At 54.2% G+C, this 23,021-nt stretch overlaps 10 protein-coding genes across 10 annotated transcripts; 3 read left to right on the top strand and 7 right to left on the bottom strand.

Moving 5' to 3' along the window:
* MYCGRDRAFT_103716 (uncharacterized protein) lies at positions 1-575 on the bottom strand (the record flags this gene model as incomplete). The annotated part of the gene is made up of 1 exon (XM_003853783.1): positions 1-575. One exon carries the CDS (start codon positions 494-496, stop codon positions 299-301), a length of 198 nt encoding a protein of 65 aa, XP_003853831.1.
* A 3,078-nt stretch (positions 576-3,653) lies between these two features.
* On the bottom strand, positions 3,654-4,150 carry MYCGRDRAFT_103713 (uncharacterized protein; the record flags this gene model as incomplete). Its single annotated transcript, XM_003853782.1, has 1 exon — positions 3,654-4,150. The coding sequence occupies one exon, from the start codon at positions 4,091-4,093 to the stop codon at positions 3,782-3,784; it is 312 nt and encodes a 103-aa protein (XP_003853830.1).
* A 1,743-nt stretch (positions 4,151-5,893) lies between these two features.
* On the top strand, positions 5,894-7,754 carry MYCGRDRAFT_108606 (uncharacterized protein; the record flags this gene model as incomplete). The annotated part of the gene is made up of 4 exons (XM_003854387.1): positions 5,894-6,587; positions 6,659-7,103; positions 7,207-7,252; positions 7,445-7,754. The coding sequence occupies 4 exons, from the start codon at positions 6,165-6,167 to the stop codon at positions 7,752-7,754; spliced, it is 1,224 nt and encodes a 407-aa protein (XP_003854435.1).
* Positions 7,755-8,333: 579 nt separating this feature from the next.
* MYCGRDRAFT_91694 (uncharacterized protein) lies at positions 8,334-8,813 on the bottom strand (the record flags this gene model as incomplete). The annotated part of the gene is made up of 1 exon (XM_003853781.1): positions 8,334-8,813. One exon carries the CDS (start codon positions 8,811-8,813, stop codon positions 8,334-8,336), a length of 480 nt encoding a protein of 159 aa, XP_003853829.1.
* A 613-nt stretch (positions 8,814-9,426) lies between these two features.
* MYCGRDRAFT_108605 (uncharacterized protein) lies at positions 9,427-11,621 on the bottom strand (the record flags this gene model as incomplete). The annotated part of the gene is made up of 1 exon (XM_003853780.1): positions 9,427-11,621. One exon carries the CDS (start codon positions 11,385-11,387, stop codon positions 9,645-9,647), a length of 1,743 nt encoding a protein of 580 aa, XP_003853828.1.
* A 174-nt stretch (positions 11,622-11,795) lies between these two features.
* Positions 11,796-14,238, top strand: MYCGRDRAFT_56708 (uncharacterized protein; the record flags this gene model as incomplete). The annotated part of the gene is made up of 1 exon (XM_003854388.1): positions 11,796-14,238. The coding sequence occupies one exon, from the start codon at positions 11,960-11,962 to the stop codon at positions 14,225-14,227; it is 2,268 nt and encodes a 755-aa protein (XP_003854436.1).
* A 1,263-nt stretch (positions 14,239-15,501) lies between these two features.
* MYCGRDRAFT_103708 (uncharacterized protein) lies at positions 15,502-16,153 on the bottom strand (the record flags this gene model as incomplete). The annotated part of the gene is made up of 1 exon (XM_003853779.1): positions 15,502-16,153. The coding sequence occupies one exon, from the start codon at positions 16,060-16,062 to the stop codon at positions 15,730-15,732; it is 333 nt and encodes a 110-aa protein (XP_003853827.1).
* A 2,380-nt stretch (positions 16,154-18,533) lies between these two features.
* TH1 (beta ketoadipyl CoA thiolase, TH1) lies at positions 18,534-19,792 on the top strand (the record flags this gene model as incomplete). The annotated part of the gene is made up of 2 exons (XM_003854389.1): positions 18,534-18,753; positions 18,807-19,792. 2 exons carry the CDS (start codon positions 18,534-18,536, stop codon positions 19,790-19,792), a joined length of 1,206 nt encoding a protein of 401 aa, XP_003854437.1.
* A 224-nt stretch (positions 19,793-20,016) lies between these two features.
* Positions 20,017-20,616, bottom strand: MYCGRDRAFT_27490 (uncharacterized protein; the record flags this gene model as incomplete). Its single annotated transcript, XM_003853778.1, has 1 exon — positions 20,017-20,616. A coding segment is annotated over one exon (600 nt), but the record flags the coding sequence as incomplete, so codon positions are not given.
* Positions 20,617-21,055: 439 nt separating this feature from the next.
* MYCGRDRAFT_91690 (uncharacterized protein) lies at positions 21,056-21,664 on the bottom strand (the record flags this gene model as incomplete). The annotated part of the gene is made up of 1 exon (XM_003853777.1): positions 21,056-21,664. One exon carries the CDS (start codon positions 21,662-21,664, stop codon positions 21,056-21,058), a length of 609 nt encoding a protein of 202 aa, XP_003853825.1.
* Between the last annotated feature and the right edge of the window lie 1,357 nt (positions 21,665-23,021).

Raw genomic sequence — 23,021 nt, 5'->3', positions numbered from 1 at the left:
CCGCGTATAGCTCCCACGGCACGAACGACTGGACGGACACGACCGATCCTCGCCGGTCAAAGTCGCGCGGCCGGAGACTGACTCGACGCCCGGGAGAGCAGGGTGGCAAACCGGACGGCGGTGGCATACTGCGAACGGTAGAAGTGGGCGTGAAGAAGACGGAAGGACGAAGAAGGGGACTGTCGGCTGCGGACGATGGCGGATTAGCGCCGGGACTGGATCCTTGGCATGTGCTTGCGGGAAGAGCGCCCGCGGTTCGGGCGAGCAAAAGTCATGGTGGGGGTTTGAGTGGGATTTATCAGCAGCAGGGAAAGGGGACGAGGGCTTGAGGGGTGGGAGGTTGCGAAAGGAGGGTTTCAGAGGTTGGGTGATGAGCCATGGGAATTGAGCACCGGAAAGTGGGCATTGCGATGTGAGAGGCTGCAGGAGCCCTTCGTTGGAGATAGATGGCGAGGAGAAGGATGATATTCGCCTCGGTGCATATTGTGTGTCTCATTGCACAATGTATTTTATGGCTGAAGAATTCCAACGGCTGCGCGTATATTGTATCGATATATGAGGCCTCTTCTTCCCATCCCCTCGATCGACCTCGCCAATTCTCGGAAGAAGTTGAACATGCCATTCGATATGCCTCCCTGATCTCAAATGCATCCATCTCCTTCGCAGCGGTACACCACTGAGATATCAGAAGCATTTACTCCCACCAACACTACAATATGTACTACAGCAGTCGTTGTTTTCGGCGCACGTATCTAGGGATGGTGGATCAGCAAAGCAGATTCCAGGTTGTTTTCAAGATGGTAAACTCCAAAAGGAAAAATTTCAGGAACACTTACACCCATTCGGAAGGCAAGACCAACATTTGCGCACGCCGAATTCTTCGTGGCACATGGGTTGATCGGCTGGACAAAACCCACCTCCATCTTCGCATCGATCTAAAGAGTCGTTCCACCATGAGTGATTCTGGCTTTTCGCGTCGTCTCACGAAGAACCTACGGCGACATTTGCTGGCAGACCCTTCGAGAACGCAGGTCAGTCGGTTGCAGCATCCGATGTGGGCTTTATTTGCGCCGCAGATGGCTGGGGCGGAAATTTAGTCAGGTCAAGACGGTCTTTCATTTGGGGGAGAGAAAGAGTGTGTGGGAGAGCGGACGTACTTCCATCTCCGTAACAGGGGGTCCTGCTGGCTGCGATGGTGCCGAGAGCGAGCAAGAGCAGAGATTGCGTGGGGAATCGCATTCTTGCGAGAGGGAGCTGGAAGAACTGCAGTGGGCGTTGAAAGAGCAAAGAGTACGAGCACGAGGACACAGTTCTGTGGTCGATGCACTGTTTTGCGGCGTATTGGGCAAAGGTTATGTGAAAGAAGTCGTAGGTATCGGATACGGGTCAGAGATCAGCCGTGGAGATAACGAAGGGAGCTATTATCTGCTTTGGGTTCAAATTCGCGATGGAGAGGGAAGGTTCTCTAGCGCTAGGACGATGCGTTCTTCCGGCACAGAGGACGCCTTAAGCCTCATGATAATGCCGACGCTGGCAAGATGTGGAGGCGATGCATGCTGACCGGAATTGGCCTGGTACAGAGTGAATGGGCGCGTTCTTGTCCTCCTTCGTGGGTAGGGTGGATATGATGTCTAGATCTGTGAGCAGGACGAAGAACGTGGTGGACAGGCAAGATTGCGCGAGATCAGACTTGATGCTCATCGTGAGTAGTAGCACTGTCGAGACAGCTTATGCCGAATCCTCGTCGTCTTCGAATTCCATACAGCGTGTTGGCACATCGGAGTGGACACCCCCATGTGGCCTCCAGGGGCCAAGTCCAGGGTAATTACGGTCGTCGATTAGACTTAGGCCAATCCAGTGCCCGGAATACCCCCTTGAAGGCGACAAGGGGGTGTCCACTCCGATGTGCCTACCCGCTGTACCTTCGTTAGCTTCCCTGATGTTTTTGCGCCAGGTTTTCCTGGGAGGAACGAGGTCGGGTTCTGGAGACGGCGCTGCAGCGGCTGCACAACCGCTGAACTCCCGAGCCAATGCAGCATCGAGACCTTATCGATGCCTTACTGTGGAGAGGTCATCTATGCCGTCTCCAACCACGAGTGAAGTTTTCGTAAGCACGAGACGCTTCGCTCATCCGTGCCTGGTCCTGGCGCTCGTCCTGGCGTATGTAGATTGCGGTGCAGCCCGGAGTTGTAGAGCTCTCGCAGTAGCTATGCCTCATCTCTGCACGTTATGCGGATCGATAGCCAAACTTTTGCGAGTGGTCATGCTCCTGCGGTTCAATCTGTCATCTTTGTTCGCCGAACGATCTCTGCTATACTTCTTGCAGCGGGTTGCACATCGGTGTAAGCATCCCCTGTGTCGCGCTATTCAACGCGAGGTAAATCGCACCAATGGGCAACGGTCGATTCGAGTGCAATGTATACGCCCTGATGACTGCCCGGGGTAGCTCCATGCTAACCTCACCCGCCGTACGGGCTCGCGAAAAGCGGGCAACAATTCGACACACGTGCGCCGCGCAGCGCCGAAAGATTCCAAGATTGACTTTTGCGTCGTTGGGCACACGTTTGATGTCATCGAGCGTATGATCGAGTAGGCGGGGAATCGGTCGTCTGTTCAGGAGGAAGAAGGAGGAAGCAATAGATGGCGATGTTGAAAAGCGCAAGAAGGCATGACTAAGCCAAGGTAGATCGAAGGTCGTGCTTCTGTTCACAAGTCGCCGCTCTCCGACACATTGCACGCCCCGTATCAATCAAAACTGACCCGGATGCACCGGAATGTGGGCGTTGCGACATGACAGGCTGCAGGAGCCCGTGGGTGGAGATAGATGGCGATGAGAAGGATGACTGTGCATTGTCTCCATCAGCCAAGCCCCCTTCTTCCCACTTCCCCTCTCCACATCGCCAAACCTCGAAAGAAGCTGGAAATGACATTCGATAGGCAGCACCAAACACTTTCCTCCTAACTCTCAAAACGCATCTATCTCCAGTATTTGCGGTGCACCTCCAAAGCTCTATCAATCAGAAGCATCTGAACACAACAATACCACACGCGTGCACAAGCACAAACACACAGTCCTGTGATCAATGCACTGTTTTGCGGCATGCTGGGCAAAGACGAGGCGAAAGAAGTCGTAGGTATCGAATTCGGTTCAGAGGTATACCGTAGATGCAACGGAGCTATACTGGCAGTGAGGCGGTGGTGCACCGCGATGTGGTCACCTGATACTGGTGGCATGGAGGGCGCAATTTTGCTAGAGAGACGGAAAAAGGAGTCTGGCACGTGGACTGTGAATCATGGCATATATTTCAATGCGGTGAATTCGTGACTCTCACTGAGATTCTAAAAGCTTCGTGAATGCGGATTTCCGACTGGATCATCATCCCTCTTTGCACCTCCTTTCATTGGTACCTCAGCCATCCCATCACCACCTCAGATTCCTAAACATCTTCACAGGTCGAATAGTGGGTGCGTATGTCGCCGTCAAGAGCACAGTGGTGGTGGTGGCCTCCGTAATCGTCTGGCTCACCGTAGGCGTCGTAGTGATGAGCGTTGTGGAGACCGTGACGGGCGTCTGAATACAGGCGCATGCGGATTTGATCACGGATCCGGCGCGATTGGTGAACTGAGCTAGCTGGGCGGCGGCGGCGAAAGGGGGTTTTGGGGTGGGGGAGCGTTTGGAGTAGCCGTCCGACACGGTGACATTAGCGACGATGTCTGTTAATGTGATTGTGGCCACTTCGACGTCAACGATTCGGCGGTGATGGTGATGGTCTGGATTTAGTCAAATGGGCCCTTTAGGCAAGGAAATTGTACAGGAGCCTTGCTGAACCGAAGTGTCGACTGTTGTCGTTGCGGTGACGGTTTGAACGATAGTTGTTCTGGTAGCGGCTGGGTTGGTGATGGTGCTGGTGACGACAGCGAGCGGGTATTTTGAAGAGCAGTAGGACTGAACGCCGGGGACTTTGAAGAGTGGCTTGAGGGCAACGTAGGGCAGTTTGGAGCAACATCCTGGTGACTGATAAGTCGCTGCTGCAGGGGTGGCCAGAATATTCGTCAGCAGCAGCCATGAGAGCGCTGTCATCGCTGAGAGCATCTTGATCGGAGAGAAGCCGAAAGTTGATCTGGCTGTTGCTTATCGCTGTGCAGCGTGGCGAGACCTCTTGAGATATACCTCCTAGACGCGAGCCTCGGGGGACGCCTGATGCACACCCCGCCTGCATGGTTGGATTTGTGGCTGGCTGAGATCCTCAGAACTCGACGCTGGAGGTCGACTGCCCGTGTTCTAGGCCTCCCGTGAAGTCTCGAAGCGTTGGATCACGACTGCCAGCTGGCAACGTAGCCACAACGATCCCGTCGGAGTAGCATCTCAAGCATGTTCGAACTGCCACTCGCTATTGTGCAGCAAGAGCGAGCTCATGTAGCGTAGTGAGCGTCTTGATCTCGCTTCCACTACAACTCAGATGCCGTTTGACTTCTGGTGGCGTCTATTCTCTCAGCTGAGGTCGCCTGCAAGAACTTTAGTCCATATCTCGGTCAGCCGCATATCCGTGCGAAGTCGGCGCCAGATACGCGAGTATTTGCGATGCCTTCTCAGCTCCTTGATGCGGCAGTCATACGTATACCTGGTGAGATCCGATCCCCATGATAGGACGATGTGAACGCTGTGGACTGTGTAGCCACTGTAGTGCAGTGTAGTGGAAAGAAAGACGGAGCGGTCTTGCGGCGCGCTAGGTAAGCTTCCAGGTTGTGCCCTGATGAGTAATCAAGGCCAAGGATCACCTCAGGATCCATTCACTTGTTCCGGTTCATTGGCAGCCACCATCGTCCTGTTGTTCACCTCGATATCTCATAGCCACGGCCTTCGACGCTGGACTCGATTGCCAGCCTTGACTCGCCAGCCCACCATTGGATGCTGCACAAGCCCATCGTCCGACTGCACGCTTGATGGCTTCGTGCTCTTCCATAATCGCCACACAGTACACGCGAAGTCTGCCCTAGCCTTGGCCTCGCGTATGCTCCTAGCTCGCCCGCAAAGTTGACTGTGGCTGGCTGAACCTCAGGTCTCGACTCCGATGGAGCTGGCTGAGCGTATATCAGCTGCACGCTCGGGCTCAGCTTCGATCTCGCAGCTTTTAGCCAGCCAAATGAAAGGCTAATGACATTCGAGGGGAAAGTGTAAGTCACGCATTGTCGTCCAAACACTTAGGGACAGTACAATCCGACAGTACAATTTCTACCACCAAAACCTCGACTTTCTCCAGCCTTCGCATTGGAGCCTGCGGCGCCCAAATAGTTTTGCTAACCTTTTAAACGAGCCTATGCCTTACGCGCTCGGGTAGAACTCTCGTACGCCCGTCGCTGTCCTCGCAAGCTCGGGCTCCTTAGTACTTACTTCCCTCGTTGCGTCCGCTCGTTACCTCGCGAAGTCCGCAACTTCGGCTCGCTTGTCCGAAATCAGTCTAGGATCCACGCAGACAGGACAGGTTATGCGCCTGCGGATTTTGAGATCGTACTGCGGGATTGTACTGTCCCTGGTGTTTGGCATTGTCGTCAACACACGCGAACTCGTCTCGTCCAGGGTGATGCGTTCACCAATCTCGACGCGACCGCAGTCGATTGACGCTTGAGCGTAACACCGAGCGGGGCAAAGATTGGTCGTTTGTTTGAGAGGAAGAAGGAGGAAGCAAAGCGACGGGATGTTGAACGCGCAAAAAGGCATGACTAAGCACATCCCGGACTTTCCTGTTGCAGAACGAGGCAATCGTTACCTTACGTCAGCAGCCGATGAGCTAGAAAATTAGTGAAAGTCGAAATCAAAGGTCGTGCTTCGATTATTTCTCCGACATCGTTGCCGCTCTTCTACACCGCACGCACCGAAGCACTGAGAGCGGACTCAGCTGATCCCGCGCGATTCAGCGCGATCGCTTGTACGACGTCCGCACGAGCCAGACAAGCTCGTGGCATCGTAGAAGCAATGTCCGAGCAAGTTCAAGCATCGTGTTTGACCTGGAATCTAGGCCAACAATGACGCAGAATTCGGGGCCGCGGAAACAGGAACCAATGTCTAGATCGTGGTCCTTTTCTCCGACCTCACTTCCTCCTATCAATTTCTGTATGGCGACCACCACAAGCCTCATTGCTATCAGCCAGGGGCCTCCGACATCATGCCAGACGAGGCGGATCCGGCTCCAGTCTTTGTCTTCCTGGACCCCGTGAATAAGCCATCCACTGGCAAGTCTGCAAAATTCCGGACCAATGTTCGGTCCCACGTTACACTCCGGCAACATCGGGTCCGGAGGCTGCAGGAGAAATTCGCAAGCGCAACGTCGGGGTCACAGGGGAGAGGAGATCAGGCTATCATACGACTGGATGAGAAGACTCCTCAAGACGCAGCAGCGAAAGGAACAGACCTCTTCAAGCTCGAACAAACCCGTCCCATTGTCACGACATCCGCCGACCTCACCAACGCATCAATCGCGGCCCTCCGCACCGGCTCTCTGGCTTTCAGATTATACATCCTCAACGAACCATCCAACGACATCGGCGACATTCTCAATGATGTAGAGATCGACGCCATCTCCGTCATTGTAAGCACACAGCCCTGCCGCCTCTTCAATGCGTACAGGCAGTCACTCACCGCATCCTGCGAACTATACAGAACAGCTACATTCAAGACTCTCTTTCGCAAGCCCGCGTCTGGGAAGCTGAACACCCCGTCATCGTTCCCGGCACAGCCGAGAAGTTCCTTCCGCATCAAATATTCGAAGACCCGGCACTCGTCGTCTCGGTCATGCTACTTGGACTGGCGACCATCCTCCTCGATCGACCTGGACCACAAACGCCGATGGCTCGTCGAAGTATGCTCCGCCTCCGTGGCCATGTTATGCGGAGTATAAATTCCGCGCTGGACGATTCGAGCCGAGTGGTAAAGGACGAGGTGCTGGTTGCGGTGATATTGCTCGCGAGAAGCGATGCGATATACGGTTCGAGAGAAGCTGGACTAAGCGAGAGCTGCCCGGTGCATATGACAGGCGTGATGGATATGGTGAATATGAGAGGAGGACTAAGCGAACTAGGGTTTGACGGAGTGGTTGAGGCTTTTGGTGAGTGGAACCCCCTTTCTTCGAACATTTGCCTGTGCAGGAATTTGCGCAGGCAATGTCAATTAGACCTCAATTCGAACTGGCTGACCGTGCTCGTGAACAGTTCTATGGCAAGACGTCAATATCGCAGAAATGACCGGAGGAAAAACGTACAGTCACCTCGTAAAGGACCGGAATGCCGCATGTGACACAGAGTCCACAAAACGAAGCCGAATCGCAAGTGACGGAGCTGGCGTTTGAGCTGATGGCGCCGCGTATGCTGAACACGAGTACGGCGAAGCCTAATGTTTGGTGAGCCAGCTAGCGAGACTTTTACAGGCCGTGGCCATACTTGGCTGTAGCCCTCCGCCTTTCGGGGTGTCTCCACTGCACGCTCTGACCTCGGCCACCTGGACGGAAACCTTGGCCATGATGAGTTCGATGCTGCTCATCTCGATTCGGAACAAGCTCCCGAGGAATTTCCGTCAGCTAAATCGGATTGCTCGAATGCATGGATTCTCCAACTCACTGGCGAGAGGATCGTGCGTCGGACACATCAATTCAATCACAAAGGAAGTCGACCCATCACGTCGTCCCACGATCCAGTATATCTGCAAGCCTGTCCGATTTCAGCTCAAGAACCCAGTTGCCGCCGACTTCAGCTGTTGTTGAGGATGAGGAAGAAGAAGCTGCAAGCGTTTGATATTCTCTGTCCGAGTAGAACCATCATTTTCCGCGCAAAATTGAAAGCATTGGGATAAAGACATCGACAGTTAACAACATCAGTACAACGGTCGAGCAAAACGTCTTGTGGGGGTTAGTGAGATTGAATTCCTCGATTTCTATTCGATCTATGAAAAGCTTTCCGCCTATGTTTGTACATACTGGCTTTGCTCATCCTTGATCACAAATTTCTCAACTCGCTGATTACTCGCCATTGACCATGGTCCTCTATTATCTTTGCGACTTATCAATTTTAACAGTTCTTCTGTCATTCGTCCGCTTACCTTCTAGAAGACCGACGGGAGCTCGAAGAATGGTGGCGACGGGAAGGGTGATCACGCTCGCAGCGACGCTCCTCTTCACGCTCCAACCACCTAGAAGAGCCGACCAACGGGCTAGGTCCGGCCGAAGACCTCTCAGAGTAGAGGTCCGATCCGAGATCCGAGTAGTTGGTGTTGCCAGAGGTCGAGGCACGACTAGATCCCCAGCGGGAGGAAGACGCGGACGAGGAGGGGGTCGTCCCGTAGCCTAAGCCGGATCCGCTGTTCCGCTGTAGCCAGAGTACCCAGTGGCGGTAGTCGGACGGGTGCTTGGATAGCTGCTTCCTCCGTAACTGCCACCGTAGGGGACCGAGCTCCCGTCAGACTGGCAATCGGTGTAGCGAGCTCCAGAAGAGCGTTCGGAGTAGATGGAGGGGAGTCGAGCGGCAGGCTGCGGAGTGTACCCATACGGATCTCTGTTCGGCTGCGCCCTGTCGAAGTACGACGGACGACGATCAGGAAGAGTTCCGTAGGCCATTGAAGGCGAGCGGTCGCGGGTGGGGCCATAGGCAGTAGAGGGACGGCGAGCGGACTCAGAGGGGTAGCCAGCGGTGTGTGGATACATACCTTCGTTGAGGAGCGAGCCGGACATGCCTGAGCGGGATGGAGTGGAGTCGTAGAGGTTGGAATAACCGTAGCCCGGGACGTACCCGGAAGGGTATCCGGAAGGGTAGCCGTAGCCTGACATCTTGGAGATCGCTGGAGTGTTGGTCGGAGGAGATTTCAGGACCGGCCTAAGGTGTGGTTTGATCGGTGGTTTGATCGGGGTGGGTTGTTTGACCAGCTGTGTTGCAGGAGTCGAACGGAGTGCGTGAGAATGCTACTGTTAGTAGTCTTCTCAAGTGTTCTGGCTGATGGGAAAGCTGATGATCTTTTGGATTTGGGCCGGCGAGAGAGTCTGATTAATAGAGAGTGCATAGTCGACTTTTGACTCGAGTCAATGTGCCCAAGACAAGGACCCGCACTGCGTGCATGGTCCAAATTGAGGAGCGAGAGAAAGGCCTTGTTTCGAGCTGATGTGCTGAAAACAAAGACCGCTTTGAGGTCTGACGATGCAGCAGAACCGAATAATCTTGTGAGGTACTGTTGCACTGCGGATGGGAAGAATGGTCCATTGTCCATTGTCATCGGACAAAGCAAGAATGAATGACGGTGCATCTAAGCCGTACGAACAAACCGCTGTGGTATTGATGCCGATCCAATCAACGAGACATTCGGCCAAAGACTCTTATGCGAATGCGCCATCATTCCGTCGAACTGTCACTGCAACCCGACCTGGGGCAGATGCATTTGGAGGTGGCAATCAGAGCCTCGGATGATTTGTGCGGGAGACGACGAGACTTCTTTGTTGCCACGGAATCCGTCATCGCGCGGAGAGGAGGTCTGGTTGTAAGCCTTGCGACGAAAGTGGGCCGGGAGAAGTGCGCAATGGTGTATCAAGTCCAGGCTCCCATCTGACGCCTGATGATCATACAGTGTATGTACAAGCCTGGGGCATATCGAACTGCCACGGAAGTGTTCATCGAGCTCGTGAGTCGCTCTGGTCTGCATTGTCATCCTCCTCTCCAATCAGTCTTTCCCCTTCATCGACATCACTCAGGTCATCATCGTCTTTCTTTCCAAGTTCGTCATAAGTATCAGCTCCAACCTCCTCAGCTGCCTCAGTCTTCCGCAGCTGCTCGATCTCGTGATCACCGTCCATCGAATTCCAGCGGTCTTGATACACGCAGTCACTTCCTCTCGGCTCCTCCTGTTCCGCCTCCTGTTGGGGTAACAAAGCTGCGTCGTCGTGAGATGCCGACTCTTGCTTCTCTGTACGGAACCCGTGAACGGCCTTTCCATTGATCCATTTCCCGAAGTTCGTGCAGGGCCTGTCGACAACCAACTCCAGAACATGCGCCTGGCAGACCGCGATGAGGACGCTGACCAGAAGGAGGATGAGATAAATGAGCACATTCAAGATCGCCGAAGTCTGATAGACATCTTCGAACGGCCCGTCTGTGAATCTCGAGCACATCCCGTTGTAGAGGCGATTTTTCAATGGCAAAGATACAAGACTGTTCACAAGCAGATGAGAAAGATACAACATGAAGCTGATCTTCCCCATGTATTGGATAACGCGGAGCTCCAACACCCTTCGTGCCGGAGCCAGGTGGCAACAGCTAGTGACGACGCAGATGGCACCCCATCCTTGCCAGAGGCGACCTTCACTCCCGTTGGCGCGATATCCACTGGGCAGAGGGACATACTGTGTCCAGCTATACCCGGGCCTTGTGAAGTCCTCCGAAGAGCTTTTGTAACTCATCAACACAAGTCCAGTCACCAACACAGCCACCCACACGCGAGTCTGCAGAGTAGTTATGCGCTTTGACAGATTCGCACAGCCGTCTGCCTGGCGTACGTAGTCTGCAAGAGCAAGGCCGACTCCAAAAAGCCAATAGTTCCAGAATGTATCCAAGAAGGCGTACGTGGACACGAATATGATGATGCACATCCTTCGTCGGTAGTCTTGAACTGTGCTCAAGGCCAGGATGAACGCAAACACAAACATGGAGCCGCTAAATTCGAAGGGTATAGTCCACATGGGATAGTTGATGGGTGGATTGGAGAACAACGGTATGATGTAATCCGTCTTGAATGGAGAGGCCCAGGGCAGGATGTGTGTAAAGACCGCGAGTAACTCCTCCGAAGTCGGCCCTCCAGGTGGCTTCATGATCCACGCCTCGAGCACGTAGATGCAAATCATGACGAAGCAGGGAAGATACAGTCGAAACCATCGTCGCACAATGGATGAACTGAGCGAGCGAGACAGCTCTTCCAGGCGATTCGTCCGTGCCAGTTCGATTGGCCGCCAAGACAGGACGAAGCCCGACAAAATGAAGAATATGGAGACCTGCGCGTTGCCGGAGGATGTGAATAAGCGGAGGATTGGCAGTCTCCAGAAGCCCCAGAACCTCGTTCCTTCCTCGTAGTAATAGACGTAATCGGGATTGTAGTCTTTCAACACCCTCGCGCCGAACGGAGCATCAGAGAACACGGACAGCCACTCCAGATGGTAGTGATTCATCACCACAAGGAAAGCTGCCACTCCGCGAAGGCCATCGAGCCAAGCAGTTTCTCGCAAGGCTGGACGTTGAGAAGACTCTGTCGTCCGCGAGGCAGGCCTCTTGATCCATTCGGGCCTCTTGATCCATTCTGGCCTCTTGATCCATTCGGGTATCTTGACCCAGTCCGGTATCCGCTGGAGTGTTTCCGATGACATTCCTGGGAATTGGTGGTCATCCGTTTGGTCGGCGAGGTGGCACTGCGTGGATGTTATCTCCTATCTGAGGTGCTGTTCAGCCGCACGTGCGATTGGCGGTCTTGCAGCATGATCCTGGCGATCATCATCTGGCGCACGTGGCTGCCAATACCATGACTCCGCCTCTAGCGAAAGAGATTGGACAAGTCCGTGGCGACTTGAGTCGAACAGTCGACTGGTCTTGTCGACTGGTCTTCTTTGTCGCGACGTTTTGGCCAAGTCGACGATGAGGGTGGATGATGAGGTGTTCGGGAGAAGAAAGACCAAGTGAATTTAGACTCTGACGTCTTGCAGGGCGCTGCGGGGAGAGCTTCCAAGTAAATCCCCGAAATTTATCCCAGCTCTCAACAACATCTTCGACCTTCGTGCTCCTACGCTCGATATCCTAGTACTAACCGCAGAACCTTCGACACACAAGTGCGATCCACGCTCGCTCTCACTTTCACCGCCGCCACCACCCCAAATGCTCGCTCGAAACACCTGAAACCGACTCCCCGTCACCTGGAAGCCCAGCTAAACTCAACGCCGCAACCATGCCAGGCAAGAAAGTCAAGAGCAAGAATGCGGCCAACGCTCTCGTATACGACATTTTCCTCTGGGTCTTCACCGTCGTTGTCGATCTCTTCTTCCGAGAGATCCACCCTCGCAGTTCATGGAGAATTCCCAAAAAAGGACCCGTGATCTTCGTGGCGGCGCCGCACGCCAATCAATTTATCGATCCTCTCATATTGATGCGCGTGGTGCGTCAAGATGCGCATCGACGGATCGCGTTCTTGATAGCGGAAAAGAGCATGCGAAGGAAGTTCATCGGGTGGGGAGCTTCGTTGGTGGGATCCGTGCCCGTGGGAAGAGCGTTGGATTTGAAGAAACCGGCCAAGGGCAAGATCTGGCTACCAAAACCTGAGGAGGATCCAACATTGATCAAGGGTTCAGGTGTGGACTTCCAGAGTGGAGAGTACATGCCCGGAGGATTACTGGTCTTGCCCAGTGTGAACAACGTTGCTGCGAATGCGGAGATCGCTTCGATCGAGTCCGCAGATGAGCTCAGACTGAAGAAGCCATTCAAAGGAGATACGGCGCTCAAGCAACTGACTGGGAAAGTATCGGACAAGGACACGGAATTCAAGGACTTTGAGGGCATCAAATTCAGTGTCGCACCCCACGTCGACCAGGCAGATGTATACGACTCTGTCTTTGAAAGGCTACACAGTGGAGGATGTATAGGAATATTTCCTGAAGGCGGAAGCCATGACCGGACGGAATTGTTACCTTTGAAGGCTGGACTGGCCATCATGGCACTTGGAGCGCTCGCCGAGGACCCTGACTGCGGTGTCACAATCGTTCCCGTCGGAATGAACTATTTCCATGCTCACAAGTTCCGCTCACGAGCTGTGATTGAGTTCGGCGCACCCATCGAAATCGAGCCAGATTTGGTCGAACAATACAAAAATGGCAGCAAAAGAGACGCGGTGGGCAAAGTCCTGTCGAACGTCTACGATGCTCTGTCCACCGTCACTGTGCAAGCTCCGGATTATGACACTCTGATGTTGATCCAAGCTGTCAGAAGACTATACAATCCCAAAGGAAAGAAGCTGCCCTTACCATTCATCGTCGAGCTTAATCGGAGACTGATCAAAGGCTATCAAACGTACAAGGACGAACCAAGAGTTGTTCAACTCCGCAAGGAAGTTCTTGACTACAATAGGGCCTTGTTCAGGTTGAACATTAGAGATCACCAGGTTTCTTACGCCAAGTTCTCCTGGTACAAAGTCATCTTCATCTTATTCTACCGACTGGCAAAGCTATTGATCTTGACCGCGGCGTCACTTCCGGGTGTTGTACTGTTTGCACCTGTCTTCATCCTTGGCAAGCTTATCTCAATCAGAAAAGCAAAAGAAGCATTGGCTGCATCCACAGTCAAAGTCAAGGCTCGAGACGTCATGGCGACATGGAAGATTCTGGTCTCTCTGGCTCTGGCTCCCGCTCTGGACATCTTCTATACCATCGTCATTGTCTACTGGACATGGAGCAACAGAATACGAGGTCTCGTGCCAGACTTTGTCCCTCTCTGGTCGGTCGTCATCTTCGGCGTGATCTTCTTTCCATCCGTCTGCTTCGCCGCTCTCCGGTTTGGTGAGATCGGCATGGACATTGCGAAGTCCCTCCGACCGCTCGTCCTCTCCATCAACCCCACCTCAAGCAATACCCTCGTCCGCCTACGCGCCAAACGCGAGGAACTCACTCAAAAGATCAACGACATAATCAACGTGCTCGGACCAGAGTTGTTTCCTGACTTCGACCACCAACGCATCCTCACCGATCCCGAACATCCTCTCCACTCACCCGACCGCTCCCGACCTGGTACACCGTCCCATCGCCGTGAAGGCAGCGAAAGCGACGGCTTCAAATTCACACCCAGCAGCCCTATCTCCCCTCTCGCCGCCGGCAACAACAGCGCCGCAGCCCTTACCGCTTCCCTCCCTCGCAACGAAAGTTTCCACAACATCGGCCGCATTGGTCTCTTCGCCACCCGACCTGGGACTCCCAATCGCAGTCGCAGTCGAAGCCGCGCGAGTAGCAACGACTACAAGCAGCGACCCAATCTCAAACTCACGTCCATTGACAACTCGAATGGTGGCGCAAAAGCGAACTTGGAGGAGGTCAGCAAGAATTTGCACGAGGCGATGAGAGAGCGTGGACGGAGGAGGAAGAGTAAAGACGGTGCCGGATTCCACCTTGAAGGAGACAGTGCAGGGGAGAGCGAAGAGGATGATGGAGTAGAGGTGAAGAAAGTGGTCTGATGGGATGCATCGGTACAGATTAACGATTGTGATTGCATTAGCGTTTCTCACGAGAATATGAAGTCGAGTTTCAGAAGTTCTTGTTCATACCACACTGCGAACAATTGGCGAATGACTTTGCACCGTCTTTTCGGACTATAGCAAAGCTGTCCTTGTCTTCGATCGAAGGATTTTGCGCCCGATTTCGTATCTTCCTTCGTATGCAGAACCACTTTAAGCGATAATGGTGCCACATTTCCGCAGCATGCGCGATAGGTCCTAGCGTCCTACTGCAAGGTCGGCTGGGGAGAAGCGGACAGGATGCTCTCGGCGTTCAGGCCCCATGCGGTCTCAGTCATCGGTGGTGATGGAGGGCATTGTCTTGTTTGGGGTGGCGTCATGCGACTTGCTTTGTCGTTTTACGAATATGAGCACTTTGCCACGCGACAGTGTCAATGGTCATTGAGCGAATGGTAGTAATTGTAGTGACTCGATTCTATTATTGCTCTGCTATAGACATCTTCGTCGCGGACAGAGCTTTGCTACAGTCAGGCCAGCCATGCATAGATCGAAAGGTGATTCCGTGCGATGGTCGTAAGGACGTTCGCTTATTAGTGAGAACTTCCATCACCGGAAGTGTCATTCGAGTCATGAAGCGAGGCCGATGCTCACTTCGTGAGTAACGACGAGTGATCATGATGAATTTCCTGGAATCTCAACGGAATCCTTGTTGTACATCTCATGCACAATTGCCAATGTTCCCCACAGTAGGACGTCGTAGGAGTGCCGGGTTGCATTGATCGACTTGATCGACCATTGGTCGCCTTACTTGGAAGGTGGAATGAGAAGTGATGTTGCACTGCTATGCCGCCGAGCGATCTATCACGTTCGGCTGCAGATTTCTCCGTCGGCCGAGGGATGAAGTGCGATGTACATCATCCAGCTGATGAACTCTTCGGCTAATTTACGAGGTATCCGAGATCGGCACGGGCGGATCCTGACTTCGGCAGGCCCCCAACGAAGGAGTGACATCCTCAAGCGCTGATATTCGGTCGAACAGCTGCCAAGGTGGGAGACCGCATGGTTCCAGCGGCATAAGTGGGATCTGTGCTTGGTATGCGGTCCTTTAAAGGATGCGTCGCCGAGTGAAAGAGACCGCGGGGCCCTCCGGGTAGAGAGAGCTGTGATCTCGCAGGTGTGCCGAGCCGAAAGGTACCGGTTTAGGTTTTCCAACGACGCTTACTCTTTTAGGTAGTTGTGCGTGGGTCCCCCGCCCGGCTTGCGCTAATGATCGAGAGGCGCAGGAAGGATTCGTACTTCCTCGCTGAGATGGGTGATATCGGAACAGCTCAGAGCGAAAAGCCTGAGGCGTCGCTCGATGGCACGGCCGGAGAGGACTCCATTCCCCTTCTGGTAGAAGTGCGGTGTCAATCCGAATTATACAACGCTCGGAAGCATTAATGATTCGTGATCATGTTTGGTGAGAAGCTCGCCCGCAGTAGCCGGCGGCAACCTGGACGTGCTCATCGTCGAGGACTTGGTGTGCGGCCGAGCAGCTCGATCGCTTGAGCGCGGATGTGCGGGCGGTTGCAACGAGCAGCAACCACGGACAGTGGGCAGCGCACGTCAAGAAGGCCTGATGAGGAGGCAGAGCTGCTCGAAGACTGGACACCTGTAGGATTGCCAGAAGGTTGGAGTACTGCTTTCGAAAGCTCGACGATTGCTTGAAAGTCGGCTTCGAAGGCATCGAGCGATGTAGGCTCGACAATGTTGTCCGATGCCAAAACCTGACAAGACAGGTGGTTGGCCTTCAGGACTCTGCATCGAGCAATATCCGCTTCGTTCATCCCTTTCATGTGAACGCCGAGAAAGGCAGTGAAGGCTTGTTCCCATCGCTCCAGCCAGCGTCGACATTCTTTGCGTTCGTCCGAATGAATTGGGGAACTAGGCGGCGTATTCCTCGCTGGATTCTTCCATGCTCTAGATAGCTTAGATGAGCAGTGCAGTAGTGTTGCTTGAGCCTGACCGAGACTTGTAATTTGGTTAATCGTTGGCATAGGCAGCTCTCTGGACGCACTTGATGGCATGACAGGATATGCCTTTCTCGTCGACGCGGTCGGAGAAGGAGTCGTAAATGGGTCCAAGTATGATGTTTGTAGTTTTGACAATCTGACTCCCGAGGTGTAGTGATCTCTCGTGGCGGTTGGCATCTTCTAGAATGACGAGGGCGAAGCAGGACTGATTCGGAAGATGCTCGTGCTGTTCGGTGAAGTCCGTGCAAGCATCAGGGGAGCTTCGCGCGTAGGCTGGAGGCGGCGGCGAGCCCTTTAATACATACCATTCGCTCCATGCCGCTTCGGGCGGACGCTGCGCTCGCGCTACGGGCCAATCATTGCGGCATGGAAGAAGACTCAAGCAGCTGCTCAGCTGTGGGTTGGGGGCTTCTAGGCCACGTGGTGAGCGCGCGACAGGCAAAGCTTAAAGACGCCTCTCTCGTCTCGCAAAACCTAATTCAAGAGCGTTGCAGAAGCCCCGGTGCCACATTTGTGTACAACTTGCTGTGTTGGACTGTACCTTTGTACCGGATCGGAATGCTGCGCGAGACTGCAACTCTTTTCATAGATGCCTGCGCAGAAGTAAGCTCGTGTTGGCCATGCCTTGACAAAGAAAGACGTCTGATCAAGACTGACGAAAGCGAGCAAGGGGATGGCGCAACCAAGTTCCGCATCAAGGTTCCGCCGAGAAATACGAGGTCGCCGATGAGGGCTTCGGGACGAAGGTGACGAGATTGTCCGTAGGATTTGCAGTCAGCGATCCTGCAGGATGCACCGCGGTGGCCTGTACTCCGGATCGCGAAGGAATCGCTTGCGGGAGCTTAGAGTTTGCGCGGCACGCATTGGCATCAGCCTTGTGAGAATTGTCATCACAAATGCTACATAATTAGCCAGGTTATGAAAGGTGTCACAGCCCAGCGCTCTAGACAATACCGTCAGCAATGTTTTCGTCTTCCAGCGCAAGTCATGCCCAGTAAGGACGGCATTACCGAAGCCCCATATGGTTGGACTTTGTCAGTGTGCAGTGGCTCTCGGGCCTTGTCACAGACAGGCAATGTCTTTGTGCGCGGTACGCACTGATAGTAGTGATGCATTACCACTTGCTCAGCTGCGCCGTACCTGCAGGCGTGAACTACCTCTCAGTCCCAGCTCCTAGACGGAGTGCAGAGTCAGACACAGATAGTGTGCATCGCCGTGGAAGGACACTGTAGCCGAAGGATTGTAGACCGCGCGAGGAACATGCCGCCCCGCAGATGCCGCTGTACCTCTCTGGGTAGTCGCATACAGCATGACGAATCGATGACTGCGCATGCCGCTCTCATCATGACATCGCTGGGGTTGGACGGCTCAGCTCCGCTCGTCACGCGAGATCGCGGTGATTGATGCACATGCCGTTAGACATGCAGTGATAGTCTGCGTGAAGTGGTCGCGTGGCTTGACGTCCGTTGCTGTGAGCACCGAACAGAGCCTGCCACTTGTCGTTTCCCCAGGTCTGTGGCTTCGGACGGAGGCGAAAGTGCAGGCCCAACATCCAGGCAGGCGGTCGAAGCACCGGTCAGGAAGTGCATCGCAGCAACGCAGGCCGTCCGCAGCCGTGCCGATGTCTTGTTTTCCGCGTGACGAGCGCAGCTGTGGCGGCGGTGACGATGGCGGAAGTGACAGTCACGGTCGCGAGATGGAGGTTGATGCCTTGAGACATCGCCCTCCCGTCGTTGTAATGAGCCGCGAAGATTGCCGATTGAGGTTGATATGATATGATGATGGACAGAGAAGAGAAGGGACAATGAACTTGGTTAGAAGAGCCGCGACGTGCAGAAGACATCAAGGACCCCTGCTTGTAATTTCTACATGCCGAAGCATTCCCTGCGCGATGATCACCTTCATGCTTGTTACTATGGATGTCTATTGCTGTTGTCTTCTCACACGCCAGCAAGTGACATCAAACCGCAGTATGGCTGTACGAGGTATCGACGACTGCTTCTTCGAGGTGTCGAGGTGCGAGGGTCGCTGACGACACCCCACATTCATCCCGGCCGAGGCATGTGAAATCGACTTCGGTTGCTCCGAGGCATCGTTCTCACAGGACAAGGACAACGGATTGTGAGTTTGGGTATTCGTACAGTCAACTTCCTCACACCTCTCATTCTCCACCTCTCCCATCCCATACAGCTCTTCCATCACATCGAATCCATCTGAAAACAATCGCAAACATGGCCAACCAAGCTGGAACCAACCAAGCCGCGCAGAACCGTGTCGCTCAAGTCGGCTCGCACATGCAACCCTCCGGCAGACCATCTCTCCTCGAGAAGCACCCCGACGACATCGTAGTCACATCATGTCTGCGCACCGCCATCACCAAGGGAGGTCGCGGAGGCTTCAAGGACACCGCCGGCGCTGATCTCCTCACCGGTGCCTTTAAAGCCCTCATCGAGCGCTCTGGCATCGACCCAAACCTCGTTCAAGATATCGCTGTGGGCAACGTACTTGCACCAGGTAAGCTTGGAAATGGCATTCATGTTGAATAGGAAATATGCTGATACCATCAGGCGGCGGCGCCACCGAGTTCCGCGCAGCTGCTTTGGCCGCAGGCTTCCCAGACAGCACTGCTGTCCACTCCCTGAACCGACAATGCAGCTCCGGGCTGCAAGCATGCGTCGAGGTCGCCAATGCAATCAAGGCCGGCATGATCGAGGTCGGCATCGGTGCCGGAGTCGAGAGCATGAGCACACAGTACGGCCCAACCGCTGTGACCGAATTCAGCGACAACCTCCAGGCACACCCCAAGGCAGCCGAGTGCCAAGTGCCCATGGGCCAGTTGAGCGAGCAGATGGCAAAAGACAAGGCTATTGCTCGGAAAGATCAGGATCAATTTGCGGCCGAGAGCTATCGAAGGGCCGGCGAGGCGCAAAAGAAGGGACTTTTCGACGAGGAGATTGCACCTCTGAAGGTGAAGTGGACAGATCCCAAGACTGAGGAGGAGAAGGAGATCACTGTTGCGAGGGATGACGGCGTGCGCGAGGTCACTGCTGAGTCTCTCGGCAAGATCAAGGCTGCTTTCTCCAAGACCGGCTCCATCCACGCTGGTAACGCATCTCAAATCTCCGACGGTGCTGCTGCTGTTCTTCTCATGAAGCGCAGCACCGCTGAGCGCCTCGGACAACAAGTCTTGGGCAAGTACGTCACGGCATCAGTCATCGGTGTACCGCCACTTCTCATGGGAATTGGACCATGGAAGGCAATCCCAGTGGCTTTGGAGAAGGCTGGCATCACCAAGGACGATGTCGACGTTTTCGAGGTCAACGAGGCTTTCGCTTCGCAATGTCTGTGGTGCGCCAACGAGCTTGGTCTGGACATGAGCAAGGTCAACCCGCTTGGTGGTGCGATCGCCTTTGGCCACCCACTGGGCTGTACCGGTGCTCGACAGGTGAGCACATTGCTCTACCAGCTCAGGAGGACGAAGAAGCAGATCGGTGTAACTTCCATGTGCGTGGGAACTGGTATGGGTATGGCTGCTGTTTGGGTAGCAGAGTAGAGGGCGCAAAGACAGCACGGGCATGTATTTTATTGGGTTCGCGGGTCATGCATTGATATAGCTCATTGAGAACACAGTATCTGCGAGCGCAGACAGAGTCACGAAAATGCCTTCGATCTTGTTTGTTGTCCGAACACTCCTCAAAAGGCTTATGATGTCTGCAGCAAAGACTTCATCTTCTTCACCTCTTCTCCGTTGACCGAATCACTGTCAACGCCAACGATCGCAGACGAATGCAAGTACCGCACTCCACCGACCTTTTTTATGCTCTCGATGTTTCCAGACCTCACGCCTCCACCAGCAATAACCGTAACTCTCCCATCAGCCTTTTCAACAAGTTCTCTCAAACCCTCAACGCCTTCCTCGGCACTCGCCCTACCACCGGAGCTCAAAATCGCCCTACAGCCCGTCAAAACCACATTTTCAAGGCCCTTCATCAGATCCGCGACTTCATCAAACGCTCGATGAAAGGTACAAGGCTTCGGACTCGCATGCCGAACCAACTCAGCCGTCCTCTCCACGTCAATACCACGCCCGTCCTCCTTCAGCATCCCAAACACGAACCCATCAGCGCCGAGTGTCTCGAACTCTCGAATTTGAGCTTTCATCTCCTCGAACTCAACGTTCGAGTAGCAGAAATTCCCACCGCGAGGCCGGATCATGACGAAGATGGGGATTGTTTGGACGGTTGCTTTGATATGAGGGAGCCATAATGGTGGAGGTGTGGTTCCTCCTAGGTGTTGGTTTGCGCAGAGTTCGATCCTGTCGGCGCCGGCTGAGGCGGCGAGGAGGGCGCTGGAGGGGGAGAAGCAGGCAATTTCGAGGCGAGGCATTCGGGTGGTCTATAATGGGATGGCAATATCCGACTTTCACTCGAGGCGGGCTAATCGAGAGGCGACTCTTGTCGGATGCTACGGCAGCATCTGGTCAGCTTGATCGTGAAGTAGAACTGGCAACTTGATGGTGTTGAGGCGATGTTGACGGTGTCAGGCGAAGGCGCCGGACTTCGATACCTTTCTGAGGTATTGGCTAATCTGCTGACTGTGCAAGACAGAAATTCGACTGACGGGATGTGATTATTTGCCCGCAGCTGCAAAGAAACATTAGAGGACGTCATGTTGGACGATGGACGTCGGGACGACAATGACTTTCTTGCATCCTATGAAGATTCTGACTCCTCGTGACCACTACTGGCCTCTACATCATCTTACCGCTTCCTTGACACCTAAGGACTTAGAACATCGGCCGCCTCAAAATGCCATGCTACTCGTTGATCCACACCGCAGAGTCGCAGATCGCTTCCACGCCTTGCTTGAACCCGTCGGTAGAGTTCGTGATGTGTTCTCCGAAACATTGAAACGGGAAATCGTCTCCCGGCGAACCATTGCGCCAGCAAACTGTGTTGCACGGCGCGATATCTCCTCGAGCGATGGATGTTGCGTTGAGAGTGTTCTGTGCAACGGCCAGGCCGATGCACTCGTCGAGGCTCTTCGCTTGCTGGTTGATCTGTACGAAAGATCGTGTTTCGGCGATTCGACCTTTGAACGAGTACCCACAAGCCTTGTGGAAAAGTAGAGGCGCTGCACCTCCACTTCCTTGGACAGCGTAGATGGTGTCGTTCGAAGAGGGGCAGTCGCGATAGACTGTTTGAGACGGGCCGGCAACGATGGTCGAAGTCGAAATGTTCACGGACTGAAGGGTAGCCGAAGGCGCGGAGTCCGTTCTACCGCTCGTGGTGCTGGTCGTTGAGCTGATCGGTGTTGTTGACGTCGAGCTGGCAGTGCTGTTGCGCGATCCGAGAGCACCTCCTACACCACCACCAACAGCTCCGGCCACGATTACAAGCAGCACAACTGCGATCAGACTGTACATGAGGCGGCGGCTGAAGCTGCAGCCGCAATATCGCCGCTCTCTTCGTCGTTCTGCTCTTGACCGTGTGCTCCCCTCAGTTCTTCTCGCCGATTCGTCGACGTCTTGGCTCCACCAAAAATCACCTGGTCCCCTTCTTTCGTGCGGGCCCTTTCCGATTCCTGTCGCCCATTCCTTGTCTGGGCTCCAATGGTGGTGGCTATCGTGGGCCAAGATCTTTTCCTCCGCTTTGTGGACGACTTCAGGGGCATCGTGTCGAACGACCTCTGGATCGATTGCATGGCTCCGAGCGACCTCGAGCTCAGAGTAACGCATCGTTCAGTTCGGCGCTGCAAACTTGGCTGGAAGACGCCGTAGATGTAAAGAAAAAAGCTATGCGAACGGCGAAGTCGTTCTACGTATACAACGAGTAAGACTAACCATGGAACACGAAATAGAAGAAAATACTTCAGAGTGGGACGGGCGGCCTACACGAAAAGCACGACAAGGCCGGCGAATGCTCATCAATCGCTGTGGCCTCTCTTCTCGACCCGTCCTGAACCCAGCCTTTTGCACTCTGAAGGGCCCAAGAGTGCGCTTACGACAGCCATAGCTATGTTATTGGCGGTATAGACGCCGTGACTGCAGCTCCAGGATCCTTGTCGATACGTCGCGCCACCGCAAAAGCAGTCTGGGAATGGAGGTCGCTTACGAGCGATATGGCTGGTACCGTTGTATCAACCCGCAGCGCGACTCCATCAAGGCGCGAGACATGATCTTCCGGTCGAGAGCGACCCAGCTTGTGCTACGGACGATCAGGCTGGAGGACCTTGTGATAACATACTGGCAGCGGAAGTCTTGCCGTGGTGATCCTTTAGCCTTGTTTTGCTGAACTGGGCAGGATGAGTCCGGACGGGAGCGATTGTGCTTTTGTGCTTGCCTGAGGCATCACTGCTGAGTCATTTCCTCTAGTGTCAAATCGGACTGTTTTCCTAGGTCAGGTTCCGTCTTCCAACCTCCGACTTCGAAGATCACCGCAGCACTCAAATCGCCGGCCATCATGCTCCTTATCAGGTGTAGCGCCTGCGATGTGCCGCCAACAAACCTCACGGAGAAAAGAGCCGCAAGTTGATTCCGCGGCCGAGCCCTAGGTCGTCGACGACGTCAACATCAACAGAAGCGCCCCAAACGCACCATTTCTTTGACTGGCGGGGAAACGGCAGCGCCTTCCACGCCCATCCTTCCTCTCTGAGAACTTGCATTGAGGCGATCCGGGACTCGGATTCGTCCTATCCTGTCTTCCGGTCCAAAAGCTTCCGGCAATTCCGCCAAAAACACTTCCACCTACGCATTCCACGTGCCGCCGTCTTATTCCCAAGGC

This window comes from Zymoseptoria tritici, chromosome 3, assembly GCF_000219625.1.
Source record: "Zymoseptoria tritici IPO323 chromosome 3, whole genome shotgun sequence".
NCBI lineage: Eukaryota > Fungi > Ascomycota > Dothideomycetes > Mycosphaerellales > Mycosphaerellaceae > Zymoseptoria > Zymoseptoria tritici.
This window is presented reverse-complemented; position numbering and strand designations above follow the sequence as displayed.